Source organism: Tachypleus tridentatus, chromosome 10 (assembly GCF_004210375.1).
Source record: "Tachypleus tridentatus isolate NWPU-2018 chromosome 10, ASM421037v1, whole genome shotgun sequence".
In the NCBI taxonomy this organism is placed as follows: Eukaryota; Metazoa; Arthropoda; class Merostomata; order Xiphosura; family Limulidae; genus Tachypleus; species Tachypleus tridentatus.
The window spans coordinates 186,150,843-186,175,879 of NC_134834.1; the positions used below are offsets into that span (position 1 = coordinate 186,150,843).

The following is a 25,037-nucleotide window of genomic DNA, read 5'->3' on the forward strand; positions in this document are numbered from 1 at the left end:
CAGTGGATGAAGACGAGGATCTTTATCTAGTCCAATAAATACTGATGTATCTGAGCCAGATTCTGTGCATGAAGTCCTGAACCTAAAAAAATCCTCGGATAAGAGTATCTTTTGTAGGAAACAGCTGTTTGTGAAGGAAGAAGTACCACGAAAGAAAACAAAAAGAAAAAAAAGGAAAAAGAAATCTAGACATAAAGATAATGATCAGTTTCTCCCGGGCAAGATGGATTGGACATATGGTGAGGGTGAGTGGTGTTTTAATCAATGGAACTTAGTAGCGACAAATTTCAAGTTATAGTACTGGTGTATATTCCATTTATATGGGATGAATTCTCGCACTCTGTACTTTCTCCATAGCCAAGTGGTTCAACTGCTAATCTGGGGGTCGCAAGGTTTGAATCCCCTTCACACCAAACATGCTTACCCTTTCAGCCGTGGGGGCATTATAATGTGATGGTCAGTCTCACTATTTGTTGGTAAAAGAGTAGCCCAAGAGTTAGCAGTGGGTGGTGATGACTAGCTGCCTTCCCTCTAGTCTTACACTGCTAAATTAGGGACGGCTAGTGCAGATAGCCCTCATGCAGCTTTACACAAAATTCAAAGAAAGACAAACAAACCTTCTTCACGTTGAAAAGTATGTGAATGTAACTCAACATTGAATGTAAACTTGAGTGCCAAAGGTGTATAATTAAATCGTTTTTTTTATTCTAAGGTAAAATTGTCTTTTCTTAATAGCTTCATATTCATAATTTTCGGCAACCAAATAAGTGTCGAAATTCATGCCTGAATCTTTAAATAAAAAAGAAGTCACTGGTTACCTAAAGCAAAGCACCCTTTGTGTTCTCTCACTAAAATATATTTTTTTAAACTCTTGGAACTTGGAGCTTAAGCTTTAACATGATTACCAAACAATTGGAGAACCCAAATAATCTAACAAAAAATACTATGGTTAAAAGTATTTTTAAAGTGGTAAAATAAACCACACTAAGATCATATACAAATCTTGCATTTTAAGCAAAAATTAGTTTTCAAGAGATATAAACATTGGCATTTAAAATTGATTCACAAATTAGCTGTGTCTTGAACATTAAGACTTACTTGTCTGTAATAGTTGTCAATGAAACTAGTTGCAACAACTTACTAAAATCAAAATGCAAATAACTGAATCGAAATCTTAAAGGATTTTTTTAAAAAAGATAAAATGGTTTAACACTCAAGTTGTGGTATGTGTTACTGTTATTTTAACATATGTAGAGGGTTCACTGCATTACAGCCCCTGTTACAACATTTAATTATGTTTTAATCTTACAACCACTCTGCATCAATAGGTTTGTAGAAAAAAGCTCCATAATAAGGCTGTTATATTCAAAACACACCACTCCTCCATATGTGCTTTCCATAATCCACTTGTTATTTAACAGTCTTATAAAGGGTCATATCAAGCAACTTAACAAGTACATCTTTGTATGAATAGCATTTAAACCCTGTTTAATTCTCCTGATGCATGAACTTTGAAAAAGAAAGTATGATAATTAGACTCACTTCATGATGGATATCCTTGATGATGGTTCTTATTATTGTCTGGAACATGTGGACAGTTTCTTCCATTAATATTTGTGGATTCTAACCTGTTAAAAAATATCGCAGTTTGTTGTAAGTCTCCTTCTGGATGTTTGGTGCCCTAAGTTGATCTGTAGTCATCTGTTTTCCAATGCCTTTAAGAACAGGGATGTTTCCCTTTTGGAAATTCTGAACACATTATTATGAACTGTGTATGAATGTTCTGCACTGGAAAGGGCTATTAAATAAATTTCTCAAAAGCAGTGACTTTTGGTACCATCACAATTATATTGGCTGTTGTCATGTGACTTTCTGAGTTGCATAATCATTTTAATATCGTGTATTGTACCTTGTATAATCAAACCTCAATTTACATTGGCAACATTCTGAAGTTTTCACATTGTACAACCAATTGCATGAAACTTGTATGCAAATAATTCTGACAAATTACTTTTGTTGTTCTTGTAGAAGTTTTGCACTGAACATGAGGCATACTTTGGTTTGTGTAAACAATAAGCAGTTCTTTAAACACTGTTGAAATGTTTTGTATAACAGCACACCTAAGGAATACAGAATAACATTTTGTTGAAATATATATTTTCCCCAGAAATAAATCGCTTCATTATGTCTTAACACGTTGTTTACTAACTTATTATTAGCATGACAACTGTGTTCTACAGCTGTTTGAAAGAGTTTTACTGCAGAAGGGTGTTAAAAAAATAAATCTGTGTTTTTAGAAATAGTGTGTAGCAAATAACAATAACTTTAAATGTTTCATAGTAATTTGAGCTTAATTTTCAATATAGGTGGTGGAATTAAGTTTTTTCTTTTATTGGGGGTGGATAATTAATGTGTGAGTACTTGGTTCATATTTGCTTTATATATTTTGCCATCTTTTGTTTATTATTTCCAGTCGGGGACAGTTCTTTACTTTTTACTTATAATATATTATTTTACAAAACACCTAATGCATTAATTTCATTTAAAACATCAGGAATTCTATCCAAGAAATACATTAGAGCTATTTGAGCAGCTTTGTTGGTTTATTTAGATGAAAATGACACAATTATCTGTATAAGATTCCCCTGTGGGAATTCTAACTGTGGCAGACCCATGCATTTGATTGTGTAATAGTGAAAGGCACATAGGACCAGTGTACTTCCAAGGTTATAAGCATGGTAGCTAGTTCATATTCTCATAATATTTCCATAATTTTGAAGACATTATTTGATTATTATAAACATTATTATGTTTAATGTAAAAGCATATTACCTTTCGTTACAAGTGGGTTTGATAAAACAACCACTAGGGATCACCTCAAGTCTGGAAGTTGGTCAGTTGTTAAGTGAACTGTGTTCTAACTTTGACATCTTTAACTAATTTAAAAGATACCTTTTCCTAGCATGATGTTTCAGTGTATTTTCATGTTTAAGCACTGTTTGTTAGATCACGTTTTTTTACAATTCCCAGTCAGCAATGTTATGAGTAACATCAAGTTCTTGGCTTCTCAAATGTCTTCTAACATAGTTTTAATAGTGTGCTCTTAACACTTACCATTCCATCGTTAGATCCAATAGTGCTGATACCAACTTTTAATAAAGTTCTTGCTGCATTTTTTGACAAGTCTTTTGGTCATATTCCAAATGTCTTGACTTTTGTTATAAGCTTAGACACAGTTTTGTTAAACATTTAAAAACGTGGTACAAGATTTGTAACATGGGTTTGAAATGCATCCCTTCAATGACAGTTATAGGTCTCACCTAACTGGTTTTCAAACAAGACTCAAGACTTTCGAATAGTTCACCATTCTTCTTCAATCCTCCATAATCATGTTTCCAATCTGTTTACTCTGGTGCCACTAACTTGTAAGTTTTATAAATAAAATTGTAGTTATGAAGTTGTTTGGTGTTACATCTTTATTGGTGTTTCATGGTAAATTTCAAGAATGTTGACTACCCATATGGTCTTGCAAAACTGGCAGTGTTAACTGAGTAACTGAGACAGTTTTGACATATGCTGCATTTTATTTCTTGCCCTCTTAATCTTGAAAGGAAAGACATAATTGGTTAAAATTCAACTGTTTAGAATAGAGGGAGCCAGTTGCACTTGGTGGGGACTTGAATAAAATATACAAAAATATGCACAAATTTTACAAATACAGTGACAAGTTAAATCACTGTTATAAATACAATTTTATGTTATCACACAAAGACCTAAAATTGTTCATTTTTTTTTTTTTACCAGTAGCCTCTTGAGGGGGTTAAAACTATAAATGTTGTCATGTTTAATGCTTGTTAAATATCCAATTGTAAACTTAGAATGTGATTTGGAAGTTTTTGGTTGGACCATTTGTTATGTACACGTGTGGTGTGCTCGTGTCTGTGTAAGTGTGCAATATATTTGACCTGTCCTAACCTTGTCTTTCGTCATCTCACAGTGAAACAGATGAAATCCTTTACTACTGAAGCTGAAACAACTACAGAAACACAGGAGGTGGAAAAATTACTATTTAGAAGTTCTGTTCAACTTGCAAGGAATCAGCTGTCTCAAAAATCCAAGAAAGGGAAGAGAAAAAAGTCACACTCTTATATTGAAGAAAATTCTGTTTTGAAGTACAAAAAGAAGCAAACGGAACCAGTTGGATGTAAAAAATCGGACAGTGGAAATATTGGTACATTGCAAGACATCTCACACATTTTAAAAAAGAAAGACTGGGCCTTTAACGAAGAAACACTGACTGGCCGTGAAAGTTCTAAAGAACATCTGCCGAAATCTTCAAACTCTGATGGTTACATTTCAGCTCATTCTACAGAATCTAGTAGCAACAATCATGCTCTATCAAAAATGTATCTTAATAGTAGAGTAAAATATGTAGAGTCCACTACAGACAAGAGTAATGACACTGTTGAAATAAACCATGCAAAACCTCTGTCTACTGACAGCAGTAAAGTTGACTGTGCCAAGGGTATAGAAACTTATGTTAGTCAGACAAATAGTACTATAGATAAAGACACTTGTGTTACCAGAAAAAAGAAAACTGTGAAGAAAAATAAAAAAAATCGATCAAAATTTGTTAGTTCTGTTGAAAATTCCACCACAATTCAAAGTAACTCCAACACACTTTTAAGCTTGCAAAATGTTCCATGTGAAATGAAAATTAATCCATTTGTCAATATCAAGTCCTTAAATTATATTTCATTTAGTTGTAAAAAAAATTTTCCAGCACATGACATCTTAAATCAATTAGAATTTAAAATCCAAGACTCGTCAACACTTGATCAAAGAGAGACCTGCATCCTAGAAGTTTTCAGAAAACAAAACAAGAGAGGATGTTCAGTAAAAGTGGGATGTCACAACATCCTTCTCCATGGTAGCCAAAAAGGCAAATGGTCTAGCAATACCAGCAAGAAAGAAGGGCCACTATCAGAAGAAAAAGCTTTAATGTCCATTATTCCCACAAATAGAGATTTTAAGTTGAAAATGCCTCAAACTGCCCGGAAAAGCTTTCCAAGGTCTCAAGTATCATTTCCCATCAAGCTCCCGCATCAGAAAACAAAGACTAAAAAAAGATTAGCTTCTGAAGGCTTCATCAAACAGATCCCTAGAGTTTCTTCATCTTCAGTGAAACAAATATCTACAAGTGATTCAGCTTCATTATTACCAACAGTAGAAATGAAATATCAGGAAATACCTCGTGTTAAAATACCAAAGTCTAGGAGAAAATCCAGTTTTGGAAAAGGGTACAAGAAATCAGAAAGTTCTCAAGTAGATGTGAAGATGGTTCGGAAGCAGGGTGGGGTATCAGTGAAGAAAAGCTCTTCTAACAGAAAGTGTTATTCAAAACAGTTGTCAATATTAGATTTTGTCATCAAAAGTGCTCCACCTGTATTTCTTAAACAGCAGAACAGGAAAGATGAACCACATCTAAGTAATGGGCGTGTGGACAGCAACTACGATACCACGCAGGAGGTGAGAAGCCTGCCAGGTGAAGAGAGCTGTTCCAAAAATATGGGGTGCCTTCATTGTCCAAAGGAGATTCCCGATATAATTAAATCTCATGTTTCAGCAGGACCATCACACCAATGTTACTAAAAGTTACTTTGCACAAACTATTAATTATTCTTGTAATATAAGTAGTACAGAGGATTATTCCTCTACAAACATATCTTGTTTGTATGATTTTTAAAGTTTCTCTTTAAATGTTTTGCATGTAAATACTTTAAGTTAGTTTCCTGAAATTAGACTTTCTCTGCAACAGTGAACTATGAAAAAATTCACAAACTACAGAATGTATTAATAATGGATGACAACTGACCAAACACAAAATAGTTTTATTTATGTAAGGTTCATACTTTTAGGAATGAGTGTATTTCAGAAGGTTCAGATCTTCTGTAAATCAGTATAATCCATCAACTCTCTTCATCTGTACTGTAAACATTGTTTTTCCTCGTTACAAAACATTTTTGTCGTTGGTTCTTGTTACTTCTCACAACTCCTTTTATAGTTGTTATTTTATAAGATTTCCATTGTGGAAGAAACTTTTAAAAAGTACTTTGTAATGATAAAATACACGTGTTTAAATGTTTTATGTGTCTCTTACAGAAAAGAGTGAAGAGATGTGCTCTTTACCATATACATGTCTGATCTCCTTCAATAAACTAAATATAAATTGTTTTATTTTCTAATAGTCTGTACAATTATATGTACTAACACAATTGAAAGATAAAATATTCCCTAACACTTTTGTTTTTCTAATAACTAATTGTACAAAGTTTCCAGTTACTTTAAACCTGTCTTCTGGTTAGCAATCATTTTATAACATTAAAGCAATTTTAGCAGATCTGTAGATGTGGAAAATATGTATTTAATAGTTTTGTGGGAGAAAAAAATTAAGATTTAGAGATGGTATAAACATTGTATCATATTTCTAACAGGAGCAAATATACATATTAGATTTTTAGCAATGTCAGTATTTTCATTGGGAGTGTTTGTTGTAACCACAAGTTAAATTGTGTTTCTCTGTAATGCATTTAACTGTTTACCAGATCTTATGAGTTAACCTGTAAGGATTCTTTTAAGAGCACTGAGTTTGTAAGACTTCTTAGAAAGTTATGTACTTCTGATGACTGACATAATGGCTATTACCAGTTTTTAATAAAAACGTGTACTGAAATGTTTGGTGATATGTGAAAAATGTAAAGTCAGCAGTTTGTGTTAAGACTAAAAGATGTGCATTTGATAGAAAAACTGGGAAACAGTAAAGGAATTTCTTACCATTACATATAGGTGCTGAATTTTACACTTGTCTTATTTAAATTTAGTTTATGTTGAATTGTATAAAAAAAGAGAGAGAGAGTGAATAGTTTATTTGTGGATGACTCTCAGCACATTAAAAAGAAATACATCTTTTAAAATATTTCTTTTTGTACTGCCATTTTTATAGATGAACATTAACAATTAATTAGTCCAGCTGATGTACCCATCCAGAAGACAGTGAGATCTTTACTGATGGTACATCTTAGTGGTGTATTTTCTGGTTGTAGCAAGGCCACAGGGTTTTTAAACCTCTGATTTTAGCATTGTAAATCTGTAGACTTACTGCTGTACTAGCAGGGGACACACCTTAGTTATAAAACATACGCAAAACTCTAGCTTTTAAAAGTTGAGACAGTTTTGCCATGTCCCAACCCAAGAAATTGATTCTTTGATTTTAAGAATTTATGAACATTTTAAAGAATATTTAACTTTTATAGTGTGTACTAATAACCACTGAATTGCCTTTACTTTTAAGAATTTGCTCACACTTATATGACCATTTAACATTAATGGGTTTACATTTTCTAAAATGTGTTTAGGGTGGTATTATTTTGTGTGCATGTGATAAGGTGATTTTTTTTATATGTGTATTTTCGTTTTGATATCAAACAGTATTGTAGAAATTGTTTGATGTAAATGGAAGGCTTATGAGGAGATAATGTAATTGTGATTCCTTGTACAATGGCATGATTGTGTTTGTGTTTTCTGTTTATTCATGATGTATAAATATGATCTAATCAGTTCTTAGGTACATCATTAGATCAAATCATGGTAATTTTGTAATCTCCAATTAATTTATGTTGTACAGTGGGAAAATATGTTTTGAAAATAAAGTTTCTTGCAGAAGAAATTAAAGATTTCCTCTTTACAGCAACAGAAGCTTTGAATTAAAAGGCCAGTTTGCAGGTGAATGCATCATGTCTCTGCCACGTTATCCTAATGTGGTCAATTTAGACAACAAAAAAATTGTGTATTTGTACCAAATCTGATGCAACTTAGTTGACAAAGATATCAATGGTCCACAAAAAAAAAAAAAAAAAAAAATGTAATTTCCTTGCAGAAAAATTGAAAAGACAAAAATTCCAAAATTGTTTGGGACCTGCAAAGAGTATTTGTACCATATTCCATGTAAATTAATCTAAAAGTAAAGTAATTGGCCAAAAGTCCTAAAATAAAAAAAATGGGCATATCTGACATTAGTGTACATACAACATATTGGACCTATGAAAAATCTTTGTACCAAATTCCATCAGAGTAATGGTTAAACTGCTAAGATTATATTGTGGCATCTTGATCCACCATTTATGTCTGTCAGTGTGAGGCATGTGAAAAAAAGTACCCTTGTACCAAATACCGTGTGATTTGGTAAAAATATGTCCAAGTTGCTTTTTGTGAGCTCTAGACTCCTTCCCCCTTTAAAAGAAAAAGGGGGGGGGGCTCATTTTGGTGTTATTTTGTTGGTCATGTATATAAAAATTTGTATTTGTGCCAGTTTTCATTTTGTTCTGTTAATATGACTGCACAGGTTGTTTAACACTTGACCCCATAAAATCCTTCAAAAGGCCTAAACCAAAAAAACAAGAAGTGGGCATGTTAAACCAAGATATAAACCTACCAAGTTTCAAGTCAATATTGTAGAAATGAAATGGCGTGAAATTGAAAGGTGTTTGGAAAAAGAAATAAAGAGTACATCTTTTTTGGATACATGTATGTCATAGCTGTCAATTCTATACACTACAGAATACCTTTTTGAACTACTGTACAAGAATAAATTGTTTTATACGTGCTAGAATCAGTATTGTAAGACTGGTTTCTTGCTTTGAATTAAAACTAGCATAAGTGCATTTTGATCTTTGTGGTAATTAAACCTAGCACAAACCTGACTGTAGCAACTAGAGAAATTGGTCACAGGTGGAGACGAGATTTATGTGAAGATGAGATAAATCAGTACTAATCATGAGAGCAACAGGTGAATGTATAATGGTACAGGCAAGAAAGACTTCCATTGTGATATTCATCCCTACTTTGTACTTAATTTTAACCTCTGTTTAGTTTTTAACAATTTCACTGAATTAGATTGCTAAGTGAATATTGGTTGTTTCATTTTTATAATTCAATTGTAATAGGTATGGTTTGTATCATATCAGTTTCTTCCTTGCACCAGGAGAATGACCTTGGGTACTGATATGATACAGTAGGCTACAATCCATTATTAATCTCTAATTATTGAGACAGTATTAAAGAAGCTACAGTAAGATAAGAATATATCAAAAGTATATTGCTGGATCATTCATATGTTCATGTGTGCATTCTTTTTGGTACTAGCATTTCACATGTACAATTTTGTTTTTGTTCTGTGACATATTCCCCTAACTGAAAGCTGATATATGAATGTGTTTTTAATAAAGTTTAATATGTGTACCCTTTTTTTTTCCTCATAAGCTGTAAAATGCTCAATAATAACAAGTAGGTGCTAAAATAAGACTGTAATTCAACTATCAGTTATATCATAAAGTAATAGACAGAATGTGGCACTTTTTTTTTCATGACCCATACATATATACTTTATTGGCTAATTCAGTACTACAATAAACACAAAATGGCTCCATTAACCATCTTTTTCACTCAAAGTATCAAAGGACACGTGCTTATTTGGTGTTTCAACAAAACCTGGTCAGTGCAACAATCTCATTTGTTTCCTTCAGCCCATATTACACATTTTCTACTCACGTTCTTACGTCTATTTGAAACTGTACCAGATTTCTTTTTTTGACATAGTAAACACAGAAGTAAAAGCACACGTTATTCAATGGATTTATTTAGCCTTGCGATTTCCAATTTTGAATGTTAAAAACAAAAACTGAATGCTGGTAACCTATGAACTTCATGACGCTGGAAATAAATGTACACAATTATACACGTATAAAAAAAAATCTATTCACAACTGCACATACCAATTACTCTAAAGTCAGCTTTATTTTTAACTACTGTTAAAACATAATGTGAAACAAAGAAGGATAACTTTGGTGTGATTTAAACAGTATTTCTTCACAAGGCTTATATCAATATAAAAATTAGTTGTACTGAAGTATTCAGCAGGCTTGGCAATGAGTAGAAGCACATTCGTAAACTACAGTTTTACAGTTTATACGTTCATAAAGTATTAAAATGACACAGAGCTGATTAATATATTCCAATTGACCAATCATTAGCAATATACATAAAATTCCAAAATGATCATCCAACAAGTACCCATTAATAATGCTTAAATACCTGATTAATCATCACTGAACTAATTAAAACTAGCAAACCAGTCAGGTAGACAAAATTAACACGAAATGTAATCACAAAAGTTTAACACTTGCCAACTAGTAATATGATGCTAGTAAAATAAAGCTATTTAATTAATGCTTGGAACTGCAAACTTGTGATGGTAAAAATTCTAAAACTTATATTTAAATATGGACATCATTTTCTGCCCTATGGGAGTGGATATGTTCCAACTGGTTTATGAGTGTAGTAAACATATGTACACTTAATATTATACAAAATGTGAAATATATAAACGTTACTTTAAACACCAAAACCAACGATAAAGTGCAATGCCTCTACGATTATTTGGCTGTAAGTGACCCAGTAAAACTATAAAACCCAAGATAAAATATATATGCTCATAACATAAACCATATTTGGATCTATTATTACCAGATAATCTACCTTGCTGCTATCTTTTCACAAAAGGTCCATTCTTTTTCATCCACAATAAACACCATAAATGGATTTGACTAGGTAAAATTTGCAGAAATATCTAATTTGAAAAGTGAATTTTTTTCCTTCTTATCTGTACAACCTTTTCACTGACAATTCCCATACTTTAACAGTGAACTATCAACCCCCAGACTGATCTGTGGGATCATGAGTACACTTGCTAACCTATATCACAAACTCAAAGCTTTTAAATTATAATCAGGGCTTCTGATTTTTGTGTTTTTACTTGCTATTTGCTGCATGGAGTTACTTTAGTTTCTATTATGACTTACTATATGTAAGAAAATTACTTCTGTGTCAGTTTCACCTCTGCCACTCCTTCAGTATTTGAGGTATTCGGGACAATTTAATGCTGCATACAGTTCAGGATGGAAAGGCACTACATAACTAATTACACTGGTAAAAAGGTGAAGTTATGTAAACGTAAAATAAGTATCTGCTCTAGTGGGTTTTTTGTTTTTTTTCCTTCATCAGGGCTATTTCATCAGTTAAAACTGAATATCAGAAGTCCCACTTATAATTTATGCTTTTATACAAACTTGCTGGAATAATAATAAGACAAAGAGATTTAAATGACATTACTGTGAGCTCCTAATTCTTTTATTCACCTGTAAAACTACCAATAGTATAAATGTAAGAGTTAGTTTGCCTGAAAAACCAAAAAACATGCAATCATCAACTCTATTATGGGAACATTTAATAGTGATTAAAAAAAACGTGTTTCTTGCACAAATCTGATCCTCTATGAAATTCCAACTGACTAGATCAATTTGTTTTATAGAAATGGCAAGAAGTTTCCTGCATAGACTGTGAATAATGAAACAATGTATTAAACAGCTGTCACGTGATGAGTGAAACGCTACTTAATTTAAATTTAAAACTAATAATACATGAATTTAGAAAGACAACTAAATAAGTAATTCAAAATAATTTTTCTATTGCAATACTTCGGTATGTATTTCTTAGTCCACAACTGTGTTACCTTGCTTTTATTAACAGAACATCAATATCTCAGTGTTTCATTACAGTAACTAGTTCTCTTATTTAACAGTTACTGTCCACTAATCCAAGTTTCTTAAAAGCTATAACATGATTACACCATACGATATCCAGGTCCAAGTCACTTAAGACAGATATAAGCAAATTATTTTTATTGTACACCAGTAGTTCATTCTAATCTCTAACCACCACTGAATCACGGATAGCTTAAAAGATTCTCTTGGCAAGTTAATATTACTTTCTTTTTCCAAGACAAGCCACTGGTCGAGTTATTAGAATATAGTAAACCTGAAAATTAGGTTTAAGTAACTGACCTTAAATAAATATCTCGGGAAGAATTTTGTTCAAACAAACGATATTTTAACAATTAAGCTTCCAAAAAGAAACTGATCTGAACAAAGGTTTCATCACGTGGAACACAGCAAAGATTAAACTGTGCACAACATGTGTGTGTGTTGAAGTTTTTATGTTGATCAAAAGTTTTAAAAAAACGTATAATGTATGCATAAAACAACCTGGCAAGTACAAGCATATTAGTTTTATTCATTCAAAATAATTTGTAATAAACAGATTTATGTTTAGAATATAAAGAGAACTCCAACATCTCAGTATACATATGAAAAGTTGTTTTAACTTGGAGCACACATAGTTGTGTAAAAAACCATCTGTTCTTCTCTACTGAAACTGGAAGAATGACGGCCACAAAAAGAAAGAGGTGGCTTCTAGAGTTAGTGTAACTAGGATAATGTGTAATTTTTCACAAAAGTTTCCCTCCAATTTTGAAGTCCGAGCCAAATCTAAACTTTGTTGGCTATATAAGTTAGTGTTTTATTAAAAGCTCCATCTGGAATCTATACTTCAAAAAGCCCCTAGTTTTGCTTTGAATCATAGGTTATGTTTATCAAAATCATTAACAAATACTCAAAGAACTTTCTGGTTTAGGTGTTTTTATCTTTTAGAGGAAGTCAGAATTCCATTTATCAAATATAAATAGATGTAACTGGGAATCATTCCATCTTGTTTCTTTCAAACTTTGCTGTCATAATTTCCTAGTGGAAAGAAAAGATTAGAGTAAACTTTCACATTAAACAAAAGAAATATTATATATATATATATATATATATATAAGAAAGACACTACTTTCAATAAAAACAAATCCATTGGAAAATATTAGTACATCTATACATTAAACAAAAGAAATATTATATATATATATATAAGAAAGACACTACTTTCAATAAAAACAAATCCATTGGAAAATATTAGTACATCTATACATAAAACAAAAGTATGAAACCTAAAAACTTCTGCACTTTCAAAAGACGAACATTTCTTCAACAGAAGTAAAGTAATGAAGTCCACTTTTAGAAAGTGCTTGGGTTATAGGGTTTAGTAGTTTTGAATTGACATGTATATATATCTAAAGATTCCCTTTATATAACAAGTTTATCTGGGTCCAAACATAAAGTGAAAATAACCTGAAACAATAGCCTGCTATAAAATGCCTCAATATTAGTCAAATTTAATTCAATGTATTTAATGTACCATTACTAAAGGCAAAATGTATTTCAGAGGTTTTAAACTTTTTAATTCTAATAGGCTTTCAAACTATTTACAGTTCTCACCAATGAAAAATGAAACATTACAAAACACATTATCTAAAGAAATGTAGCACAAAACTTGATAAATGTTGAGAAATATCATTTTATTTAAATATAATAATAAAAATACATCTATGAAATTCTAAATTATCAGAACTTCAGTTTACTACTTGTTGTTAAGCAAAGCATCCTTCAATGTCAGTTTATCTCCTTACAACAAGGTAAGTTATTTTGGTGACATCCTTGTACCCTTACTTGTGGTTGGTCAAACCACTGCAATCTACTTTAAAATTATTCAACTTTAACCTGTAGCTTTACCCTGGTTAATTATAAAAATAATTAATACAAAAAATTTATATGAAAAACGAAATTTGCAACGAATTGGTTACAGTTATCCACCAACACACTGTCAGGAAGGAAAACTGAATAAAATAAGTCCTGCATTACAAACAAATGGAAACCCATGGTTACATGCAACAGAACATCATTACACAAGGAAGTTAATATTATCTTTTAAAGTTATTCTTAACTCACCTCATCAGAATCTAGGAAAGTTGGTAAAGCACTGAAAAGAGGAAAATGACCATTCTTAATACTGATAAAATATTAACAATAAAACAAATAACAATAAGCAACAATAAACAACTTTATTTTTAAAATCTAATTTCTGCAATTTTTAAGCATCATTATCCAAGTGTCATTTGTAAAATATTTGCAAATAACTACTTTAAAAAAAATTCACATACCTGTCAGAGACAGAAGATGGAATATTTTCTTCCACCCATTTGAGGACCTCATCCTAAAAATAAAAATAAATTAACTGAAAATGTAACTTAATGTATTAAACCAGATACTTTACATTTTAATATACTCTTGACACCAGATAGGTTTTAAAATTAAAATCAAAATTTAATAAACAAAAAATTTGAAACCATACTTTAATAAATAAAAAAATTAAATTTAATTAGAAATGTACTGTGACTCGAAAAAATATGGTTTATGTTCTCTGTGTGGCATTGCCAAACATACCCTGATAATTAAAACATTAAGCAGTTCATAATTATTAACTTCTAAAAAGTAAGCTGTATTATACAAAGTACAAAATATGAACTTCTAAAAAATGAGTTGTATTATATGAAACTAAGTACAAAATAAATGATCTCACTAGAAAAATTTCTTACACTTCATAAAGTAAAAAAAAAAAAATCCAAATCATAATTTTTTACTTTATTTTCTTTACTGTATGATGACAATTTCCTCTTATCATAAAATTTCATCAATTTTCCTTACTGCATTATTGGAAACTTCCTTCTGTCTGGGAGAAACACTATTCTGGGATTTTGTTGATCTCAACTTTGTTCCTGCTGAGCAAAAAAAAATAGTTAACAACGAACATTTTAATATTATACAACAATAATACTGATTCCGTGGCTAAATAAAATTCACGAAAATTAATTGGATCACCCTACCAGTACTAATGAACATTAAGTACAAACTTTAATTAAAGACTTACCAAATGCATCGTTAGCCAACGTCTTTTCGAGATCTTCATCGTCATCTTCGTCGTCTAAAGCGTCCAACAGTGGAGTGAAAGCATATCTAGCAAATCAAAAAGATTACACGTTATGTTTGAATGAAGAAAGAAAATTGTTCAGGCACTTGCAATACTTTGCTTTCAGTGAACAAGTATTTTCATAACAGATAAACATAAAGCTCGTAGAACATCAGGCACTTGCTTACACTTACCTTTGGTTATTAATGGTGGGCCTCCAGAGAATCATGATGACCAACAAAATAACAGAAAACAGAAGATGCCAATAGGCTTCATCTACCCATAGTTCCTTCCAGTCCTAGATAAAAGAACAGAGTACTTACTACATAAACATCACACTAAAACAATGAAGGCAAAGAAAGGAAGTGAAACAATAATGTATTGTACATGTGTAAGTATTGGTTTTTGGTCAACCAGCATTAACATGCCTATAAAAAAAATGTAATAACTTAACTAATATATAAACAAATTCTAACACTACTCAGAAAACACACAATGGTACCATAAACAATAAGTTATGGGATAAAAAGTAGTTTTGTGATTCGTGAACATTTGTGCATAAAATACAAACAAATGTGGATCAGAACCTACAAAAAAATAAAATTTTATCTCAACTCAATCATTTTTCTATACACTTTTCTAAACGATTAGTTCAAAGTGTGAAAATGAGACAAGATCGCATGTGAATATTAACAGAAATTGTTGAGCTGCATTTGGCTTCTGTTATCTTTTATATGTTGCTCTTAAATTACTTCAAGAATAGATGCTAAATAGGAACTTTCTTTCTGTTAATTCCATAATTTTGCTTTATTATTTCTAGCCTCAAAGGTCATTCAGTATTCACTAGCAACATTAAAAATTTAATAAAATATAATAGTTACTTCACAAATAAACAGAAAAGTTCAAAGTTACATATCTGTCATATATCTCAGCAGACAAACTATAAACACTGGGCTTATGTTTTTATTTTTTGGCTTTTAATGAAGTTTAGATTTCTTTCTCCTGGTCAATTTCATTAATTTTGATTGAATTGCTGTTTGTTTTGCTCCTACACTTTTTGTTTCTTTAAAAAGTTAATTTCGCCTTTCATGCTCTTTATTGAAGAATGTAAGTGTTGTGAAAATCAGTCTGAAAGTTGGTGCAGACAACTGCAGTCAATAGTAAGAAAGTAACATCACACTGTAATAGAACTCTTGCTTGAATGATACTGGAAAATCTTTTTTATTGCATTATGTGCAACCCTCAGCTTCACAAACTTTTTATCCTGTGTGCATGTATATTTCCAATAGGAGTCATGATTTTCCCGGTTTGCCATCGTTTCCTATCATGGAGAACTTTATTTTTCTCCATTCTCAGGGTGCAGATATGACATTATGAATACATCACATACAAATCTAATGCACTTGTGCCATCTATATAAATATAATAGTACTGTCTGTTGCTTGTCCATGTAAATACTTCATAGGGTGTGAACGGATCTTCACCAAAATTGGTGTGGAGGTTCATCAAGTCCATTGGAAAATGACACAAAATTTCAATTTTGCATTTTCTGTTTTTGAGTGTTTTACAGGTTTGTTTTTTTTTGCCACTAATTCACCCAACTTTTGCATGAAGGTTTGTTGAGTCCATGAGAAGATACAATCAAAATGACAGCTTTACATTTAGTGTTTTGCTGTTTTCATGGGTGTTTTGGTGGGTTTTTTTTAATTATATATAAAGGAAACAACTTTTCATGTCCTAAGATAATCTTTCAATTAATCGTGAATTTACATAACTTCTGTCCAGGATACAGGTACACCAAAGCTAGTGAAGGTATAGTTCAAAAATTTCTCTAACATTTAAAGGCAGGTTTCTTCCCCTAAATATTGTACTGACTGTCTTTTCATGCCTAACTCATATTTTGTGTGACACTTTACGTACTGGACAGCTATAACAATATTATTCTAGAACAAGACTTCATTTATAGACATTAACAAGTAAAGCAGGGTACACAAGTAATGTGAAACTGACTAGATAGTACAAATATCTTTTTATAATCTTGAATTTTAATAGTTTCATATTATTGCTTTGAAACAACACACATACAAATACTATAATTCCTTATTCACAGAAAGTAAATTATTAATACCAGACATAAAATGACCTTGACAGAAAATACTGTTATGAAAATATCATTACATGATACTTGAAATATCGTTACCAAAATATCATTACATAATAGTTCAAATATCGTTACCAAAATATCATTACATGATAGCTGAAATATCGTTACCAAAATATCATTACATGATAGTTCAAATATCGTTACCAAAATATCATTACATGATAGTTCAAATATCGTTACCAAAATATCATTACATGATAGTTCAAATATCGTTCAAAATATCATTACATGATAGCTAAAATATTGTTACCAAAATATCATTACATGATAGTTGAAATATCGTTACCAAAATATCATTACATGATAGTTGAAATATCGTTACCAAAATATCATTACATGATAGTTGAAATATCGTTACCAAAATATCATTACATGATAGTTGAAATATCGTTACCAAAATATCATTACATGATAGTTGAAATATTGTTACCAAAATATCATTACATGATAGTTGAAATATTGTTACCAAAATATCATTACATGATAGTTGAAATATTGTTGTCAAAATATCATTACATGATAGTTGAAATATTGTTGTCAAAATATCATTAGATGATACTTGATAAAACCAATGATGCTATTCAGAAAGGAGAGAATATGTAACTGAAAATTTGAGTCTTGCCATGTTTTTATGGTTTATAGTTTAATAATTAACCAAACTGAAACATTTGTCACTTAATTGTTAAGGTTAAAAATTTAAATGCAGAATTCTGAATAATTGTAAACAGGTAAACAGCTGTTTAATTCCTTATGTTATAAATTACTCTTTATTATATTAGTCTTGTTGAACTGAAATAAATGAAAATATAAAATTAATTTAATCTCAAACACATTCTTGATACTAACTAAACTTACTACAATAATCCTTAATATTTTTTAGTACAGGGCTTTATAATGAAAGGCTAATTATCTAATACAAGCTGCATGATCAACTGTATTATTTCTTTCAGTATTGTCAACTTGATTTCTGATATCAGGAAAAACATGTTGGTTCCAAAACTGAATTAAAGTCAAAAATAAAAAAATCTATAACTCAAGCATGTTTGAAATTTTGCTCTATTTTACATCAGGAAAACTGGATGAAATCATCAGGACTACAAATTTTAAGTGGTGTCTTTTAGTTTCTAACCAGTTAAGGTCCCAGGACTCTTAGGAAGAAAAATTGTGGGCACACTGCAAAACTCTTTTATAATGATTACACATTTAGAAACTTTGGAAAGAGGAAATTATGCAACTTATTTTAATTAAATAACATCAAATAGATATTGAATGTTTGGTGCTTTGTTCCACTGTCTGTATCACAAGTTTATGAACTTCAAAACTACAGATACTCACAATAGATGTTTTTACACAGCCATATTTCCTCACGTATTAAAGTTGTACCAACTACATCATGCCATACAGTATAATTATAAGTAACTCTGGCATACTACACATCTTTATAAACTGTTAACACTTACTTCCACACATGTGGTGAGTTTGTGGTTGTAAATTGCCCAGATCATGAAAGCCACGGATGCTGTAAAAATACAAATATATATGTAAATATATGTATGTGTATACACACACAAATATACATGTGCATTATTGGTTTGTACTGTGTACTGATGCAAAGCTACACAAGAGCTATCTGTGCTAGCTATCCCTGATTTTGAACTGATACACTAGAGGGAAAACAAGTGGTTAAACAGCTTTCACTACCAACTCTAATCAAACAGTGGAGTTTGACCATCATTCATAAATTGCATCCACAGTCCCAAAGAGGAATATGAAAAATGGTGACTGTTTCTTTTTTAGGATACAAGTTAATTTTCTAAGTCCTGTTAAAATCTTGTTTGACAGTAAGCTACTTAAGTAAGAAATGCTGGCTAAAAAACTGAAGACCATATCTTAACTATACAGTTGTTTCCCTTCCCAAGTATGAAATTTCAGACCTTTCTGGTTGATTCAAAGATTTTTTTTAATCCAGTCTCAGAAGAAAATTTTTGGGGTTATAAAATTAGAGGTATGATCCCCTAGATGACTAAGTGCAGACAAATAGTCTACCATATGGCTTTGAACTAAAACAGAAACACAAATATCATGTTTCTACTTTTCTCCTTGGATTAACTAGAACATTAATTATAATGATAAATGCTTAAGATACCTTATTGAAAGAAAATTATTGTGTAGTTTAAAAAAGAAGAATAAATCTCCACAAATAATATAATTATTTGTTTCACCTCCCTGAAGTTAAGAAGGGCTTAGCTTATAATGGTTTTCACTAAAATTTACTAATAACTTCCCGGAACCAATACAACAGCTTTGATTCCATCAAATCACTGAGAGCACGTGCTATCTTATAATAAGGCTTCTGGCCTTATCAGGTTGTAAGCAATTTCTATATATTCGATTCTTTACTTGAATCTGATTACCCAGTCATAACCTAGTAATAACTCCATCTTTATAACTGTCCTTTCATTTAATAATTTATATTAAACCAATTTCATACTAATCAGGTCCTCTAGTGGGAAAGCTGTAAGTCTCCAGACTTACAGTGCCAAAATCAGGTTAAATTCTCCTCAATGGACACAGTAGATATCTAATGTAGCTTAGCTATAAAGCACACATCTAATACTGTTCTATACCACCTACATATCACAAGAAAGCTACCAAATAAAACATTTACTATTTTAATAGAAAGTGATATCTAATTTAATACGGACATATCACACTGTAATCAGTATTCCCCTTCACAGTGGAACTTTATGAAACTAATATCTGAGAAACTACATACTAAAGACAACAAAATAATAGTAAAAGTCTAGTAATCAAATGACAGGTAATGAGAAAAATTCTTCAATGTTATTTTAATGTTTCTGACATATTAAGTACTAGTATCTTTACAATATGCTAGGATTTCTTTAGTAATCATAGAAATGTTTTTTTACACTTAATGTTTGATTGTTATATACACAAAATCTTCCATGTAAAATCAAATAATTCCCTAAATGTTAATCAGATAAAAGTAACTAAATCTTAAAACAACTTCCACACAATTCATGTAGTTTGATATACATACTTAAAAGTATATGTTTACAAGTAATTATTCTATCAGTTGTTTATCTAAGTTTAAGATAGTTACTTGCTAATAACTTTTAAATAGTTAGTGGAGTATGAAGTTCATGATATTTCGATGTACTTGGGAATAGTTAGTGGAGTATGAAGTTCATGATATTTCCATGTACTTGGGAATAGTTAGTGGAGTATAAAGTTCATGATATTTCCATGTACTTGGGAATAGTTAGTGGAGTATGAAGTTCATGATATTTCGATGTACTTGGGAATAGTTAGTGGTATATGAAGTTCATGATATTTCCATGTACTTGGGAATAGTTAGTGGAGTATGAAGTTCATGATATTTCCATGTACTTGGGAATAGTTAGTGGAGTATAAAGTTCATGATATTTCCATGTACTTGGGAATAGTTAGTGGAGTATAAAGTTCATGATATTTCCATGTACTTGGGAATAGTTAGTGGAGTATGAAGTTCATGATATTTCCATGTACTTGGGAATAGTTAGTGAAGTATGAAGTTCATGATATTTCCATGTACTTGGGAATAGTTAGTGAAGTATGAAGTTCATGATATTTCCATGTACTTGGGAATAGTTAGTGAAGTATGAAGTTCATGATATTTCCATGTACTTGGGAATAGTTAGTGGAGTATGAAGTTCATGATATTTCCATGTACTTGAGAATAGTTAGTGGAGTATGAAGTTCATGATATTTCCATGTACTTGGGAATAGTTAGTGAAGTATAAAGTTCATGATATTTCCATGTACTTGGGGATAGTTAGTGGAGTATGAAGTTCATGATATTTCCATGTACTTGGGAATAGTTAGTGGTATATGAAGTTCATGATATTTCGATGTACTTGGGAATAGTTAGTGGAGTATGAAGTTCATGATATTTCCATGTACTTGGGAATAGTTAGTGGAGTATAAAGTTCATGATATTTTGATGTACTTGGGAAGAGTTAGTGGTATATGAAGTTCATGATATTTCGATGTACTTAGGAATAGTTAGTGGAGTATAAAGTTCATGATATTTCCATGTACTTGGGAATAGTTAGTGGAGTATGAAGTTCATGATATTTCCATGTACTTGGGAATAGTTAGTGGTATATGAAGTTCATGATATTTCCATGTACTTGGGAATAGTTAGTGAAGTATGAAGTTCATGATATTTCGATGTACTTGGGAATAGTTAGTGAAGTATGAAGTTCATGATATTTCGATGTACTTGGGAATAGTTAGTGAAGTATGAAGTTCATGATATTTCGATGTACTTGGGAATAGTTAGTGGTATATGAAGTTCATGATATTTCCATGTACTTGGGAATAGTTAGTGAAGTATGAAGTTCATGATATTTCCATGTACTTGGGAATAGTTAGTGAAGTATGAAGTTCATGATATTTCGATGTACTTGGGAATAGTTAGTGAAGTATGAAGTTCATGATATTTCGATGTACTTGGGAATAGTTAGTGAAGTATGAAGTTCATGATATTTCGATGTACTTGGGAATAGTTAGTGGTATATGAAGTTCATGATATTTCCATGTACTTGGGAATAGTTAGTGAAGTATGAAGTTCATGATATTTCCATGTACTTGGGAATAGTTAGTGAAGTATGAAGTTCATGATATTTCGATGTACTTGGGAATACGAAGCTACTAATAAAATATTTTTAAGATCAACTTTGCTAATGTAAACTGGTTGACATTTGATTTTTATGACACTATAAAGTAAATTGACCTGATATTTTTAGAGTAAATAATATTTCAACAATAAATTAACTTGATAACACATCGTTACCTAGTAAGATTAATATTACATAGAAGTTAACAAAAGCTACAAAAGCTTAGATCCTGAAGTACATTTATGATTTAACATAAACATAAGAACACCATATCAATGCAAGTGGTGGTGGACAGAACCTAAAGAACTATATCTATGTGATGAAGGACATAGATAGTTCAGGTGTGTCTTCACTGTAAAAATGGACCAGTGTTATCATGTGTTATTTCACTTATTAAAGCTAGAAGAGAAGAATCATACCAGTATAAAAATCAGTAATTATTTGGTTCACAAGACAATATTCTGTGGTGATATGAGCCGTAAACTTTACCACTTTGAATCTACAAAGTACAAATTGTACAATAAAGATATTGAAGAAAATTAATAAAAATAATTTACAAAATCATAATGACAATGTTTGACTTACTTCAAGACTTAGAATAATCAAAATCAACAGTACAATTACTATACTAATTATTATTAAAGTTTTTGTGACATTGATTAAAGTTACGGTTAAATTTATTAATGTAATAAATTATTAAATATAATTAATACTCATAGATGATTAAGTTAATTGCCTAGTTCTAGTCATTTTGAATAATTATGTATTTTTCTTCACTTAAACAAACTCCATGCTACAAAAAAAATACAGCATTTCAAGATAACTTTTTTTTTTTAACATGCATCATATACAAATAAAATAATGTATATTTTACCTAGAACAGCAAAAATAAGCGTGTTAGTGAAATGTTTGTAAAGAGAAAGTTTCACAATGTTTCGACGAAGGCGAAGGGTGCGGGTTGTCTGCACTAAGCAGCTGAAAATGTAACTATGTCAAGGATGATACCAAATTCTGAAGTTAGAATAGTATAGAACATAATAACAAAGTAGTCTAAATATATTAATAAATACATGTTGTTTTTTTCTCTTTTACATAAGCAAAACTTAGTTAATTGCAAAAAAAACAAAAAACTATTAACACGTTATCATCAGGAAAGTCACACATGTAAATCTATATTCATTCATGACTCACTAAACAACTGGAATACTAGTTATTTTATACCAAGTTATATCAAGACTAAAGTCTATTTTTCCCATGTTATATCAAGAGTCTAGTGTCCATTTTCCCCAGGTTATCTCAAGAGTGTAATGTCTATTTTTTCCCAAGTTATATCAAGAGTGTAATGTCTATTTTTCCCCAGATTATATCAAGAGTGTAATGTCTATTTTTTCCCCAAGTTATATCAAGAGTGTAATGTCTATTTTTCCCCAGATTATATCAAGAGTGTAATGTCTATTTTTTCCCCAAGTTATATCAAGAGTGTAATGTCTATTTTTTCCCCAAGTTATATCAAGAGTGTAATGTCTATTTTTTCCCCAGATTATATCAAGAGTGTAATGTCTATTTTTCCCCAGATTATATCAAGAGTGTAATGTCTATTTTTTCCCCAAGTTATATCAAGAGTGTAATGTCTATTTTTCCCCAAGTTATATCAAGAGTGTAATGTCTATTTTTCCCCAAGTTATATCAAGAGTGTAATGTCTATTTTTCCCCAAGTTATATCAAGAGTGTAATGTCTATTTTTCCCCAAGTTATATCAAGAGTGTAATGTCTATTTTTTCCCCAAGTTATATCAAGAGTGTAATGTCTATTTTTCCCCAGATTATATCAAGAGTGTAATGTCTATTTTTTCCCCAAGTTATATCAAGAGTGTAATGTCTATTTTTCCCCAGATTATATCAAGAGTGTAATGTCTATTTTTTCCCCAAGTTATATCAAGAGTGTAATGTCTATTTTTTCCCAAGTTATATCAAGAGTGTAATGTCTATTTTTTCCCCAGATTATATCAAGAGTGTAATGTCTATTTTTCCCCAGATTATATCAAGAGTGTAATGTCTATTTTTCCCCAAGTTATATCAAGAGTGTAATGTCTATTTTTCCCAGGTTATATCAAGAGTGTAATGTCTATTTTTTCCCCAAGTTATATCAAGAGTGTAATGTCTATTTTTCCCCAAGTTATATCAAGAGTGTAATGTCTATTTTTCCCAGGTTATATCAAGTGTGTGATGTCTATTTTTCCCCAGATTATATCAAGAGTGTAATGTCTATTTTTCCCAGGTTATATCAAGTGTGTAATGTCTATTTCTTCCAGCTTATATCACGACCTAAAATAATGTGCTTGTCTTACTTATTCATAACTAGTAACCATGTAATATTATCCTGAACTTTATGAAATGCATTTCAGTGCTTTAATTCCCAACATGACTAAAAACATAAAACATGTAAAGCATAAAAAAAGGTTGCAGAGTATATAGCAGATCAGATTTTTACCTTCAATAATTTTATAAACTACATTTTATCTCATAACAAACACATTTACAAATAAAAAATACAACTATTTAACAATGGAATGTAAATAATTATAATCTTTATAATCTAATATATAAAAGGATATCCACCAACAGATGGCACTGTCTAACACAGCAAGAGGGATTCCAGCCATGAGGACTTGATGGCTTGGATCAGTTTTAGGCTATAAAGGAAACCAGGTAAATATAAAGGATCTTCAGAAACGAAAAGTACAAGAAGAAATGTTTGGTTCCTTATAAAAAAAAAATACCACGGCTTTTATTTAAACAAAAAAAACAAACATTTATTAAACAAATTATTTTATGCAAATACCATTTAGTGTAATAAAGCCAAACTAAAACCTGTAAGAAGTATCACCTAGAGATAACAGTTATTAGACAAAGCAGTTTTATGCACCTATTTTATTACTGTAACACACATATATCAGTAAAGTTGACTAAACTCTGTAAGTAATACCACCTAGATGTAACACTAATTAAACAAAAACTTGAACTATTATTACACATATACTTTGTTACTATAGTACAATGGGATCAGTAAACTTTACTATAAATAACATTTATTAAATGCAAAACATATTTCTGTTCAACTCATTCCATTATCAAGTAACACACTTAACAACAAAGTAGGTGTGGCACGACAGTGACAGAATTTGAAATTATACGAGAGAACTGATTAAATTACTGGGAAAACAACACTTTAAGCAAATTACTTTCACCAAAGTTTACATAAAACTTTGTTCACAAAGTGGCTTAACAACACTTGAATCAACTGATGACTCATGAAGTGTCCATATGGATTCTTTTATCTTCATATCTTCATATTTTATCTTCATTCAGTACCAAGTATTTCATCCACATAAATCA

At 30.8% G+C, this 25,037-nt stretch overlaps 2 protein-coding genes across 4 annotated transcripts in view; one reads left to right on the top strand and one right to left on the bottom strand.

Annotated features, from left to right (window-relative positions):
• Positions 1 to 3: 3 nt before the first annotated feature.
• On the top strand, positions 4 to 8,580 carry LOC143231129 (uncharacterized). Of its 2 annotated transcripts, none has more exons than XM_076465753.1 (2): positions 4 to 239; positions 3,998 to 8,580. In XM_076465753.1, exons 1-2 carry the CDS (start codon positions 224 to 226, stop codon positions 5,650 to 5,652), a joined length of 1,671 nt encoding a protein of 556 aa, XP_076321868.1. In that variant the 5' UTR covers positions 4 to 223; the 3' UTR covers positions 5,653 to 8,580. The 2 variants fall into 2 exon arrangements, with proteins under 2 accessions (XP_076321868.1, XP_076321867.1); XM_076465752.1 differs by having other exon boundaries at positions 4 to 245; positions 3,998 to 6,733.
• An 831-nt stretch (positions 8,581 to 9,411) lies between these two features.
• LOC143231132 (transmembrane protein 87A) overlaps positions 9,412 to 25,037 on the bottom strand; it is a 53,898-nt gene continuing 38,272 nt past the window's right edge. Inside the window, exons 15-23 of one of the 2 annotated variants that reach the window (XM_076465762.1) lie at positions 24,261 to 24,334; positions 22,517 to 22,629; positions 18,421 to 18,479; positions 14,991 to 15,094; positions 14,758 to 14,843; positions 14,535 to 14,605; positions 13,991 to 14,043; positions 13,779 to 13,809; positions 9,412 to 12,692 (exon numbers count right to left, since the gene is read on the bottom strand). In XM_076465762.1, the coding sequence (XP_076321877.1) occupies positions 12,651 to 12,692; positions 13,779 to 13,809; positions 13,991 to 14,043; positions 14,535 to 14,605; positions 14,758 to 14,843; positions 14,991 to 15,094; positions 18,421 to 18,479; positions 22,517 to 22,629; positions 24,261 to 24,334 (633 nt within the window). In that variant the 3' untranslated portion in view covers positions 9,412 to 12,650. Of the gene's footprint in view, positions 12,693 to 13,778; positions 13,810 to 13,990; positions 14,044 to 14,534; positions 14,609 to 14,757; positions 14,844 to 14,990; positions 15,095 to 18,420; positions 18,480 to 22,516; positions 22,630 to 24,260; positions 24,335 to 25,037 lie in introns of both variants that reach the window. The other variant, XM_076465761.1, reaches the window with a different exon arrangement.

What these genes read in the sequence shown, in the direction of transcription:
- LOC143231129 (XM_076465752.1), top strand. Translation starts at nt 224, where the DNA reads ATGGATTGGACATATGGTGAGG. An exon ending in GGATTGGACATATGGTGAGG is followed by an intron (nt 246 to 3,997) that starts GTGAGTGGTGTT and finishes GTCATCTCACAG; the next exon opens with TGAAACAGATGAAATCCTTT.